The following is a 13,723-nucleotide window of genomic DNA, read 5'->3' on the forward strand; positions in this document are numbered from 1 at the left end:
GGTGTGTGGCCTAATATGCAAAGGAGCTCCTGCTAGAATTCCACCCCTGTCTGTGGACCCTCCCAATCAGAATAGGGTTGCTCTTAAATGATTCCCTTGGAAAACGTGATGCAATTAGTCACCATCTAACTGTATTTTTCATATTGTTACAACACATCTAACTGCAATGACTCTTGCATGTCTTCCATACCCATCTTAAACCCATTCACCTACCCTTTGCAAAAAAAAGAGAACCTTTTCATGGATCCAGTGTTGGAAATATTGGGCATGATTGGAATTGGACATGATTCAGAGGCCAGGGATTCCTGTAGTGCCAGTTCTGGTAGAAGGAACACAGGAAGTTTTTTTCCATAAGAACATAAGAGAAGCCATGTTGGATCAGGCCGATAGTCCATCCATTCCAATGCTCTGTGTCACACAGTGGCCAAAAAAACCCCAGGTGCCATCAAGAGATCCATCAGTGGGGCCAGGACACTAGAAGACCTTCCACTGTTGCCCACCCCACCCCCCAAGCACCAAGAATACAGAGCATCACTGCCCCAGACAGAGTTCCATCAATACGCTGTGGCTAATAGCCACTGATGCACCTCTGCTTATCCAATTGCTTACTGAAGCTGTCTATGTTTGTAGCCACCTGCCACCAACTCCTGTAGCACTGAATTCCACGTGTTAACACCTGACATTCAAGTCTTGCAGCTCTCAAACACCTGACGTTATGTGGCTCTTACATTAAGCAAGTTTGGCCACCCTTGTTCTAAAGAATTCATGCACAAGGATTAAGAAATACAGCTCAGAAAATGCTGTAATTGTTGTGCTAATAGGGCATGATAAAAGCTCACAGCCTTCATTCCAAAATTACAGTTGCTGTGCAGACTCAGAGGGCAGGCATGTTGGTCTGCATTAGAACCTGCAGATTTAAGTCCAGAACCACCTCAGAGACTGACAAGATTTTTCAAGAGCCAAAAATCTCTTTGCCTTGACCTGGATAGCCCAGGCAAGTCCGATCTCGTCAGATCATGGGAGCTAAGCAGGGTTGACTCTGCCAAGTACTTGGATGGGAGAGACCTCTTTGGAATACCAGGAGCAGGCCTGTAGCTACAGGGGGGTTTGTGGTAGCCCTGCCCCCTGACTTCCTGTTGGGTGCCCCAACTCGGGTGCCTCCAACCTTCCCCCTCCCCCTGCCACCAACACGGGGTGGTGAAAGCTGAGAGGCTGGTGGGGGGGCTGCCCTTCCTCTATGATTTAAATTACATGGAAGGGGTACCCAGGAGCTGTGGTGCCCCTCCCATGCCATTTAAAGGGCATTGAAGTGGTGGGGGTGGGTGGGAAGGAAGGTCAGGTGCCCTGAGTCATGGTGGCGGTGGCCAGGGGAGGGAAGGTTGACTCAGCCTTCCATCCTTCGGAGGTTGGTAAAAGGAGTACCCAGCTTGTTGGGGGGAAAGTGCAGATGACTGGGGAAGGCAATGACAAACCACCCTGTAAAAAGTCTCCCGTGAAAACGTTGTGATGCGACGTCACCCCAGTGTCGGAAACGACTGGTGCTTGCACAGGGGACTACCTTTTTTAAAACTTTTAAAATCCTGGCTATGGGCCTGATCAGGAGTCAGGATGATAGGAGGCAGGCTTTATTCAGCCACTTCCTTGAATATCCTCCATGCCCCCAGCAGGGGTCAGTCACCAGAGGTTGCCATGACTTCCAGCTGCACACACACATATGCATATTAAAAACACAAAAAAACTCTCCCTCCCAAAGAATCAAAATCTCTCTTGTCAAATACAGCATATGACGAATGGAGTTTTAATTGTCAAAAGCTCATACCCCGGAAATGTTGTTGGTCTCTTGAGCGCTACTGGATTCAAATTCCTGTGCAGTCTAATTTATTTAAGTGGATATCCCCAGAAAGTAGATTATCTCCATTTGTTCTTCTCTTTTTCAGAGCAACCGCTACTCACCATCGTATGAAGAATCTTGGAAGCCATTTCGGAGAGCTGACGATGGAGGGGGAGGCGGAGGGGGAGGGGGAGCTCCACCCCCAGTCCTGTCAGGAGGTGGCGGTGGCACTGGCCCACTTCGGAGTTTATCAAACACTCCTCGGGAGGGTAACTGCGGAGTAGCTGGCAACGCCCGTGAAGTGCTACCATTTCTGCTGATTGGTGGTGGTGGGGGAGGAAGGGGTCCTGTAGCACAGAGATGCAAGAACATCAGCAAATTACATTTTAGCACAACATGCCATTTTTATTTGCAGCATTGAGCCTCATTTTATTTGCAGCACTGAGCCTCTCTCTCTCTCTCTCCCTCTCTGCTTTTGAGCACTAGGCAAACAAGAGGGTTTTATAGGGAGGAAGTTGGAATCACAACTATATCTGGGAATGGATCCCCTACACAGGTTTTTTTTGTTTTTTTTGCATTTTATGTGCATTCATTTGTGTGTGTGCACCTGAAAGTCATGGCGACCTCTGGTGACTGACCTCTACCAGTGGCCTGGAAGATAATCAGAGAGGTGGCTGAATAAAGCCTGCCCTGCCATCCCAGCTCTGGTATTTCAAGGAGGTCTCCCATACAAGTACTTACTGAAAACAGATGAGGAAATAAAAGGAGAAGAGTTGAAGATTTTGCTCCTAGGGGAAAATTCCCTATCTTTTTTTAGCACCTACTACATCTAGATCTCGTTTCTGGGTGTTACTTAGCACCCTGATAATTATATGTGTGCCTCATGAGAAATGTGACATCAGTCCCAGTTTGTAGATTTTAAAATCCAACATGGGAAGTGACCCTCTCATTGCAGCTGTGTGGTTTCCTTTGCCTACACAGTGGGTATCTGCATGCATGTACACAAAATCACATAGGGCAGTCTTACAGGACACAAAACACCAGGAATTTTTTTGGAGCAGGTACTCCTTTGCATAGTAGACCACACACCCCTGATGTAGCTAATCCTCCCAGAGCCTACAGTAGGCTGTGTACTAAGAGCCCTGTAAGCTCTTGGAGGATTGGCTGCATCGGGGGATACGTGGCCTTATATGCAAAGGAGTTTCTGCTACAAAAAAAAGCCTGGCAGAACACCAGTGTAGATGCCCCAGCTTATATGTTCCTTCCCCTAAACAGCACAAGGCCAGTCGATAGACGGAACTTTTAAAGGTATGAGCTGAGACCCAAGTTTTCAAACCATTACGTGATGCCACCACATCAGTTCACTTAAATGGTGTTTTTACTGAATGAATGAATGAATGAATGAATGAATGAATGAATGTGTATCTTCAGGACTGCCTCCTCTGGTACCTCCCTGGGAGAGTGTTATGCTCTGCTGAGAACAATCTACTGGTGGTCCCTGGCTCTAAAGATATCCGGCTGTCCTCAACCAGAGCCAGGACTTTTTTTGCCCTGGCTCTGAACTGGTGGAACTCTCTACCAAACACCACCAGGGCCCTAGTGGGACAATGCAATTCCACAGGGCTTGCAAGGCAGAGATGTTCTGCCAGTTGGGGACAGCAATGGTTCCATCATAACCAGCACCCTCTTCTTTGTTTTCTCCATTTTTGCGTCGTCGCTCTTTACACCCACCTGCAAGTCAGGGACACAGTCCAGAGCAGTAATGTCTGATGAGAGAAGGGAGAAGACACAGTCCAGAGCAGTAAAGTAATGTCTGATGCTGTGACGGAAAGCAATGGGTTAATCAAAAACTGAAGACGCACAGGGCCTGCGTCAGGTGACCTGAGGGTGGGGGCAAAGTGCTCAGAGCTCTCAGGGAGGGAAAAAGTTAGTTGAGTGAGAGAAACTGCGGAGGCAGGAGTTCAGTCAGTTGATGTCTGACAGAGTGGAGGCCTGTCAGAGAAGTCTGTCAGTGGTGAAGTCTGACAGAGACTGAAAGGGTCAGTTCGGGCCTGGTAGAGGCTGAGAGGACAGCTGATCCTGTGAAGAAGCTGGAGACGGAGACGGGGAAGTCTTCCAGAGACTGCCAGCTTGACCAAACCAGCCAAGAGGGCTGTGTGTGTGTGAGTCAGTTAAGACCGGAATGGTCACAGACACCAGGAAACTACTCTAAAGATCTAGTGAGGTAGTTGAGGGAGTGGATGTGGGTCTGAGACACCAAGAAGGGCTGAGAGGAGAGACTCCAGTCGAGGGGTGAGACTAGACACATCAATCCCAAGAGGCCAGACCTTGGCTAGAGGTGGAGAGTGAGTTGAAGGGAAACTGTGAACCGTGTAACTGTGAAAGATCCAAGAAAGAAAAAGTGATTGTAAGCTTGAAACAACTGAACAACATATAAGCCTGTGTAAATATCTCCCATATCCCCAGTTTAAGACTTTTTGTTACAATAAATCTGTGGTTTAAGTTAAAGTTCTCGTGAGCCTATATATTTTGTGTAAAGAATAAACAAAGCTGCTGTGGTCCCATCAAAAGAAACAAGTAAAAATACCCCGAAGAGACTAAAATATAGAGATTCAGTGAGGCCTTGAGGCGGGCGCTGCTATAGATGCCATCTGAAATAGCTGTCATCTGAAAAAGCTGTCTTTTTTTTGTTTTTGTTTTTGTTTTTGCTTTTAATTTTGTTTTTAATGGTTGCACATAGCTAGAAGCCCTACACTGGTAGGGAATAGGCAATTCATAAATCAAACAAACAAACAAAACGAAGCCTTACCTGATCTACTGGGCGGGTCTCTCACAGGAGGAGGAGGCCTCTCATTTGGCGGGGGCGGAAGGGGTCCTGAGCGACCGGAGCCCGGCAAGCTTGGTGGCGAAGGAGATGCTAGAGAGAGGTTCCTTTGAGGAAGTCGTGGCATTTCATCATTTCCACTGGCTGTTGGTGGAACCGCAAGCGGGCCTGGCCTACTTGGAGGAGGGGGAGGCGGAGCCTGTGAGGCAAAAGAAGGCCGAGGTGTGGAAGGTACAGGGGGCTTGCTGTTCTGAGGTGGCGGAGGCGGCAAGGAAGGTTCTCTGTTGAGAGGAGGCCTGTTTGTCGCTGGAGGTGGTGGTGGAGGTGGCTTATCTTCTGCTGCCCTGCCTGGTGCAGGAGGAAGAGGCGGCCGGTTTGAAAAGGGAGAACTAACTGACGATGGCTGACGAACATTTCCTCCGAATGCTAGGTTTCTGTTTCCTGGGAAAGGTGGTGGCGTAAGCCCTAAGCTGGCTTGCCTGGATGTTGCTGGCACTGGAGGGGCTCCTCTGTTGTACAGATTTGAAAGACTTGATGGGACTGGCCTTGGTGTATTTGGCACAGGAGGGGCGCCCGTGTCAGGCTTAAAACCAGCATCAGGTCTTGGGGGCGGCATTCGGTTTCTCTGTGGCTCTGGTGTGGCAGTTCTTTGCCCGAGAGAAGGCCCTGGAAACCTCCCTACACCACTCGAGGGTGAAAAGGGCTTTGCCGATGTCGCTCTTCCTCCTGGTGGAAAAACTGGAGCTCTGCCTCCTGGAGAGTCTGAAAATGCAAAGAAGATGGTTCGTCACACAGAGGGAAAAATGATACTGAAACACCTATTTGTAATGAACTGGGAACTACTGCAGATGCTTGCAGAATTGTACAAACATATGTGTCAATCTAAGCAACTAGAGAAAGACTGGGATCTGGAGACCCACAAAAGGGTGATCAGCTAGGATTTTCAGTGTGTGCACACAATCCACCCTCTGTTTTCTTCCATTTTAGCGCCTTTATTTTTTTCCATCACACAAGTTCATAAACAATTACCTGGTTCATAAACAATTACCAATTACCAGCTAACCTGCTGCAAAAACAGGTAGGACTTACGCAGCAGGGAGGATTTGGTGTCTATCACTACAGAAAGAGGAAGTCTTTCAGAGAAGCTGTGGCATGTTAAATGCTAGGAGATTAAGAGGGGATCCACAAATAGCCTCTGACACAACAGATAATACCAGCTCTCAGACTTTGTTGCATCAACATAGGGCTGAAAAGATCACCTCACATGTTTTAATTCCACTCCTAAATTCAAGTTCTTATAGTAGATGCCACCAGTGTTCCCTCTAAGCTGAGTCAGTGTGAGCTAGCTCAGTTTTTTAGCCTCCAACTCACACATTTTTGTCTTCGCTCAGGAAGGATGGCCCCAGAACAAACGAATTTAGTCAGTAGCTCATAACTTTAATGCCAGTAGCTCATGAAGTAGAATTTTTACTCACAAGACTCCAAGCTTAGAAGTAGCAGCGGATGCCACCAACTAGGAATGCCCCTGATCTGCCCTTAATTACAGAGAATTCTTAAACAGAGTTACATGCTTCAGCCTATTCATGGCACATAAATGATGCTGGAAACCAAAGGGGCTCATGGGACGGAACGCATATTGTGGCTTAAAAAGGTACACAAGTGCTTCAAACATATTTGATTCCACGATCCACCTTCCCCCCGAAATAATTGTATGTAAGGAACACATGTTCCCATTAGCATCTCACAGTACTTACAGTGGGAATTTGCACACTTTCCCTGACCCATATAAAACCAATATGGATTGGATCAGGGATCTGTTTGTTGGGACTCCCACCTGGGGAACCTGGATTTAAATCCCTACTCAGGGTCAACATTACTTTTTTTCAACATAGCAGCTCCAAAACAGGACATGCATGTACACAAGATCACATACGGCAGTCTTACAGGGCACAAAACACCCGTGTAAATGCCCCAGCTTATATGTTCCTTTCCCTAAGGCAAGGGATTTTTAAAGTTCAGTTCAGTTTTCAAAGATTTCAGGTTTTCACGGCTGGTAACATCATTAGGGTTTGTAGAGTCTTTCGGGATCAAGTGCCGTGTTCTACTGGAGAAAGTTTTCTTTCCAGACGTTTCGTTCCCAGCTGCAGAGAACATCCTCAGTGGCGTTGCAGCCGGAGCAGGCGCTCAGACCTTCTTGGCTGCTGTGCATTGCAATGAGGATGTTCTCCGCAGCTGAGAACGAAACGTCTGGAAGGAAAACTTTCTCCAGTAGAACACGGCACTTGATCCCGAAAGACTCTACAAACCCTAATCAGTTCAGTTTATTTATAGTCACAGGCCAAGTAAAAAAACAAGAATTTAAAAGCTTCGAGATTTTTAGAGGTATGGAGGCCAAGTCTTCAAACCCTTCTGTGATACCACCACTTATTAAATGGAGCTGCAGGGAAAGTGAGTCAGGGAATCCAGAACTAGCTTGTTAAAAAAAACATTGTGCAGCATAATGTAGTATTATGTAGCATAGATTATTACCACACTAGCAATGTACTACATTAGACATATCCAAGGGGGAAGCTGAGTTGGTCTGAAGCAGTAGAACAGTCAGGTGCACCTTTAAGACCAACGGAGTTTTATTCAGAACGTAAGCTTTCGTGTGCTCCAAGCACAAGGGGTCTGATGAAGTGTGCTTGGAGCACATGAAAATTTACATTCTGAATAAAACTTTGTTGGTCTTAAAGGTGCACGTGACTCCTACTTTGTTCTACAGTAGACATGTAATGCTGTACAGCATACCATTACCAGCATCATAGAGCGTCAGACTAGAATCCAGAAGACCCCTATTAAAGTTCCTACTCCGCCTTGCAAGCTCTCTGGGTGACTGTGGGCCAATTATGTACTCAGCCTAAGTTACCTCACAGGGTTGTTGTGCAGATATAAAATAAAGGAAAGAAAGATGATATAAGCCATTTTGGGGTCTCCATTTGGGGAGGAAATGTAGGGCATAAATGAAGTAACTAAATAATAATGTGTAGTTTGGTGCTCAGCACTGTAGGTCAGTGACTTTGGAAAATTGTTTGGATCATTTTTAAGATCAAGTAGGATAATCCTAGGTCTGACCTACTGAGCACCATGAAAGCAGGATACAATTATGGTGAAACTAAAGATGGCAAAATAGGAGCTGGTGGAGGAATTGTGGGTGGGGAGAACAGTACCGAAGCAAGATACAACTCAAAATGGTGATCTCCTGATCACTTTTTGATCCTGCTCCTCCTCCTAGGAATTCAGGGTGATCCTCTTTCCTTCCCTCTCTGTAGAACACCTTCAAAGTGAAATAGAGCTCAGGCTTGGTATCTCTGAATCCCACACAGGAAGAGCATAAACACTGAATTGCTGATGACTGGTCTGTTGTGCTCACCTAAGGATACATGCATGGATTTTTGGAGGCTCTGTAAACCAGTTTCTTTCCAATTAGCCTGAGTGGAAATTGTGCTTTGCTTCCTTCCAGGGTTGGAATTCCAGCAGGAGCTCCTTTGCATATTAGGCCACACCTCCCTGATATAGCCAATTCTCCAAGAGCTTACAAAAAAGAGCCTGGTAAGCTCTTGAAGGATTGGCTACATCAGGGAGGTGTGGCCTAATACGCAAAGGACCTCCTGCTAGAATTCCACCCTTGCTTCCTTCTATTAGAATGCATGTTGATGTGAGTTAGTAGTGTTTTTAAATTTGATGTAAGCCAGTTCCAGTCCTGCTGACTGGGGGGAAAGCAGGAAATACATATTTTAAATAAGTAAACTGAGAAGCGATGCCATGTATTGCTTCTCGGCTAATGCTATTGAGGCGCTTTCTTCCAAATAAATATGAGAGCCAGGAAATTGTGGGGTACTCATGACTAGGTCTGGGTGCACCAGCACCTTAGAGACCAACAAGACTTGGGGGCTAAAAGCTTTCAATAGTCAAAACTCCTTCTTGACAGCTTTTACACCAAAACTTGTGTCGGTGTCCAGGGGACTACTGGACTTGAATCTAGCTGCTCTAATGCAGATTCAAGCCCACCATCTGAACCTAGGGTACTAATGATAGTGAACAGGGAAATAGAACTAGGGGACTTAGTGTGGGACCCATGAGGTGGCAACTTCAAGTCCCAGGTCAATTCCCCCTAAAACATAATAATAGAACGTTCCTCCTGGCATGCTAATGGAATCCAGGAATAATCTATAGCCTTGTTACTGGCAAAAAAGAGACTGATTTGCATGAGGGGTGGGCATATTTTCCTATCTTAGTTCTTTGGTCAACGAGTGCAATGTTCCATTTTTCACAGAATACATCTTGATCACACTCTTCTTACCATTATTATCCCTGTTTGATGTAGACCTAAGTTTTGGCATCCCTGCCTGGAACAGGCCTCCTAAACCAGGTGGTCCACCTCCGCCGTAGTTACTACTGCCACCACCTCCACCGTAGCTACTACTGCCACCACCTCCACTGTAGCTACTACTGCCACCACCACCGCCGCTGCTACTAAAGCCAGTGCAGTTCCCGCCGCCACTTCCTTTAGGCTCTGCAGTTACAGAAGAGAGAGGGAGGAAGACAATGAATGTTAACCAACAATACAACTCGTAGGTCACTCATACACACCTTTAATTGTTAAGGCCACCCCTTAAGGGTTGCCTGACAAAATACACAAGCGGTATTACAGTCTTTGCATATGTGGACTCAATTCAGAATCCTAAAAACAAAATCCCCAACATCAAAGTTTCCCAGTTAGCCATGCAGAAATTCTTTTGTGTTTCTAGCCCATTAAGTGAGTCAAATATACTTACTCTCAATAACTGGGGCACTTCTATCATTGGTAACGGCCTTTTTGAGTTTTTTTCCTTTGTTAATATCTGACAGAAGAGCATTTCTCCCTGCTTGCTCTGATCTTGTTAAAGCAGGCTTCTCTGTGTTGGCCTGCAAAATAACAAAACTTAAAGATTAGGGACAGCCAGGACAGGAGTACTGAAATCTCAAAATATCTTACAGGGCTCTTAGTACAGGGCCTAATGCAAGCTCCAGGAGGATTGGCTACATCAGGGGTGTGTGGCCTAATATGCAAAGGATTTCCTGCCACAAAAAAGCCCTGGTTCTAACCTTAGCAAGCATATATTACAATTTAAGAGAATACAAGATTCTTGAAAGCTTTTTTATTTTTTGGAAATTACTGACATTTCATTTATTTGATGTTCACTACCCACCTTATGTGGAAAGCTGTTTTCCATACTTATGCTTCCTCCTTATGGCTGCCATGGAAAAATCACTGCTGAGGAAGCAAAGCCTTGTTCCACATGCCTAAAGGACTTTCTTGGCTTGTGACCTTAACACTCTTTCCAAAAGATAGTTATGTAATGTGCAATGCAGTTGTTAATTGGTGGTGGAAACACCAGATATTTCTCTTCTACTTATTTTCCAATGACCCCACCAGCCATTATAAATTCTAGGTTTGCCAATCCCCATGTCCCAGCGGGGGTTCTTCCGCTTTCATCCTGCCAGTTTTGCAGCAGAAGTGACATCATGGTCTCAGTGCTAATCCACCCCCCCCCCTGGAATTTGACTCTTGAGTAGCAGTGGGAGCAGCAGGGGTCAGGGCAGCAGCTGAGTCTGTTTCTTCTAGATTTGAGTAAGGGCAATAGCAGCAAAGAATCATTGGGGGGTTGTCACAATGGCAACTAGGACTGTCACCTCAGATGGCAAAATGGCTTGAGCTGCCACTGATGGTGTACATCCTGGAAACAGAAAACGTAGTCTGGGAGCAGTGAAAAACAAGAGCTGCCGAACAGTTGGCTTTGAATTGTCTGCTGTTTTAGAAAAAATCACACAGTTTGTTTACATAGACTCCTTTTCTCCGGTGGTCTGGACAGTGGGTCGGTCCGACTACTGGGTATAGGCTCCTCCTCCTCTTCACAGGGTCGGGTCTTCTAAATGATCCGAAGGGGGGGAGTGGCCTATACCTCCCAGCTCCCGCCAGTTTTTTTCCCGGCCCTGCATGAGCAGGACGGGTTCTTCGCGAGCGCTCCTATAGAAGCGCAGAAGATCCGAAAAGAAAGAAGATTTACTGACCTTTTAAAAAGGCGCTGCAGGCTGGGAGCGTAGGGGTTAGCCCCAACAAACCCAGCAGGAGGGCAAACGCGCAGGGCTACTCATGAGTAGACCCTGCGGCGACGCGGCACACAGCTGAGGCGAGGAGGCCCTTTGAAGCTCCGTTTCCACCCAGGCGCGAGTGGAACGGAGCGGAGAGAAAAAAGCCAGCGTTTCTGTGGCAGCGGTAAGTCGTCCCGCGGCGGGGAGGATCTGCGCGGGCGATTTAGAGCCTGAAAAAAAAGGGATCTTTTGCTTTGGCACGCTGATCGCTGGCTGGGACCCTGAACTGACTAGCCTTTCATGCTTGGCAGTCGGGGGAGCTTGATTATGGGCACCTCTAAGGTTTTTTGACTGGTATGGTGCTACTAGCTCAACTAGAGGGCGCATTTTAAACTGCTACCCTCCATTTTAAGAGTTTTCCCGCCCTTTTTTACTAGTGTCTTCCTCTCACTTCCCTTATAGGGACCTGTGGTGAATCAAAATGGCAGCTAATTCCCAGAACAACTCCCCGAGTGAGTTTGACTTGCCTCTTCTATCAGGAACCCTGACACCTCAACAAGAGGCTCAGAATCCAGACCTTTCAGGGGAGGATGCCAAAACCAACCTTCTCCAATGGCTCAAAAGGGAAATGTTAAAAGAGTTGGGGCACTCCCCTTCTCCTCTGACGAGGCAAGAGGGAAGGAAAAGGGGCAGAGACCCCAGTCCTAGTGATACTCTGGGGCGTTCTAAGAGCAAGGTCCACATGGGTCTGGATTCACCTCTCCTGAGTTCTGCTGAAGAGTCGGAGGACTCTGACTTGCAGTCTGATAAAGAGGAAGGTGAACTATCAGATGAGGAAAACCCGACACGGTGCAGTCTAGACCTTTCCCCTTTGAATACTACTCCAAATTGCTCCCCAAGGTTTTGAGAACCCTTAATTTTGTGGCCACACCTAAAGAGGATGAGGAGTTGGACCCTGACCTTCCTACAGGTTCAGGGGAAATGATGCCAAAGCTGAGCAGTGCCCAAACTGGAGTTCCTTTACCGGAGGCCTTTTTTGCTCTGGTAAAGGCAGAGTGGGAACGGCCGGCCAAACCTAAGGCCAACCAAAAGGTCATCCCTAAACTATATTCTCTTATTCCACAGGCCACTAAGAGGCTAAAATTGCCAATGGTTGATGATCCTGTGACTAGTCTAATTTCCAATTCGGTCCTACCCATGGATGCTGATGGTTTACCCAGGGATCCATGTGATAGGAGAATTGAGCAGGCTTTACGCAAAGAGTTTGAGACGACATCATGGGTTATTAAAGCGGCCACAACGTCATCATTGTTCGCCAGAGCAATGTGCACGTGGTCCAACAACTTGGCAGCAGCTGACAGTGGAGCTCCCAAGGAATTTAAGGATGAGCTTAAAAAGATTGCCCTATCTGCTGCCTTTGTGGCAGACAGTTCTTTGGACACCATGCAACTAGCGGCCAGAGCCATGGCTTGTGGCGTGGCGGCTAGACGCAACATTTGACTGCGAAATTGGGAGGTTGATACTGCAGCCCAGGCTAGGGTCGTAGCAGTACCTTTTAAAGGAACCTTGCTGTTTGGGGAGGGCCTAGAGAGGTACCTTATTGAAAACAAAGATAAGAAGAAAGCCCTACCCTCCAAGGGTAAAGAACCAAAACAGCGAAAGCCCTTTCCTTCCTTTCGGGACTCCAAGAAGCAGCCCAGATCAGGTTCCTTTCGTTCCTTCAGAGGAAAGTGGCAACAGAAAGGGCGTGATTCCAAACCCTTTTACTCCGGAAAGTCAGATCAGAGTTCCAAACCCTCTTCCAAAAAAGGGGGATCTCAATGACTACTCCCTTCACCAGGTAACAGGGAGAATAGGGGGTCGCCTTTCCTCATTCGTAGGCATCTGGAACCAGGTTCTAGAGGTAGTGGAACATGGCTATGCCATAGAGTTCCTTTCCCCCCCTCCCAACCACTTTCGTTGGGTTCCACGGAAAAGAGACTTGGTGGCTCACAAAGCTATGCTGGTGGCCATTCAACATTTGGTGGATATAGGAGCAGTGGAACCCGTTCCAATATCCCAACAGGGTTTAGGAGTTTACTCCATAATATTTTTAGTCCCAAAAAAGAACGGGAGTTCAGAACCATCCTGGATCTGAAGTGGCTCAACAAGTTTGTTCCAACAAAGCACTTCAAAATGGAGACCCTTCGGTCAGTGTTACTAACCATTCAGCCTCAGGATTTTCTGGCTTCTTTGGACTTATCAGAGGCCTACTTACATGTGCCCATTCGGGAATCACACAGGAAGTTCCTACGCTTCTCCTACGGGGGGAAACATTTTCAATATCGGGCATTACCGTTCGGCCTGAAATCTATCACCCCGGGTCTTTACAAAGGTCCTGGTGACCCTGGTGGCGGAGCTGAGACTACAGGGCGTGGCCCTGTTCCCTTACCTGGTCGACATTCTGGTGAAGGGGGGGTCATTCCAACAATGCCAGAGAGACATTCACCGGACGGTGAACATGTTGCACAATCACGGCTTTGTGGTGAATCTGGAGAAGAGCAATCTTCTTCCCTCTCAGAGGCTAGGACATCTGGGAGTGGAGATAGATACAGCCGTAGACAGAGTATTTGTATCCCTGGAAGAAGGGAGAAGTTCCGTCTCCTCTTACGAGGGGTCCTTCAGCAAAGCAAGGTGTCGGTTATGGTGTTAGCACAGCTGCTAGGGATGATGGTCTCCTTTCAGGACCTACTCTCCTGGGCCAGGTTCCACACTCGCCCCCTGCAGTTTTTCCTTCTACCGTTCCAGGACGTTATAGGGAACAAAATCCCCAGTCTAGTGACATTGACACCAATAGTGAAATCCCAGTTGCAGTGGTGGATGGATCCGGATCTTTGCAGTTCAGGCCATCCCCTCCGCGAGCCCCTGAGAGTTTGTATGACCACAGACGCCAGTCTATGGGGTTGGGGGGCCCA

At 47.2% G+C, this 13,723-nt stretch overlaps 1 protein-coding gene across 2 annotated transcripts in view; it reads right to left on the reverse strand.

The window, feature by feature from the left end:
• Window positions 1-13,723, reverse strand: part of WIPF1 (WAS/WASL interacting protein family member 1) — an 87,973-nt gene that overhangs the window by 3,144 nt on the left and 71,106 nt on the right. The window contains exons 3-6 of one of the 2 annotated variants that reach the window (XM_060257240.1): window positions 9,473-9,602; window positions 8,998-9,210; window positions 4,641-5,417; window positions 1,954-2,178 (exon numbers count right to left, since the gene is read on the reverse strand). In XM_060257240.1, the coding sequence (XP_060113223.1) occupies window positions 1,954-2,178; window positions 4,641-5,417; window positions 8,998-9,210; window positions 9,473-9,602 (1,345 nt within the window). The remainder of the gene's footprint in view (window positions 1-1,953; window positions 2,179-4,640; window positions 5,418-8,997; window positions 9,211-9,472; window positions 9,603-13,723) is intronic. The other variant, XM_060257241.1, reaches the window with a different exon arrangement.

Source organism: Heteronotia binoei, chromosome 16 (assembly GCF_032191835.1).
Source record: "Heteronotia binoei isolate CCM8104 ecotype False Entrance Well chromosome 16, APGP_CSIRO_Hbin_v1, whole genome shotgun sequence".
Taxonomy (NCBI): domain Eukaryota; kingdom Metazoa; phylum Chordata; class Lepidosauria; order Squamata; family Gekkonidae; genus Heteronotia; species Heteronotia binoei.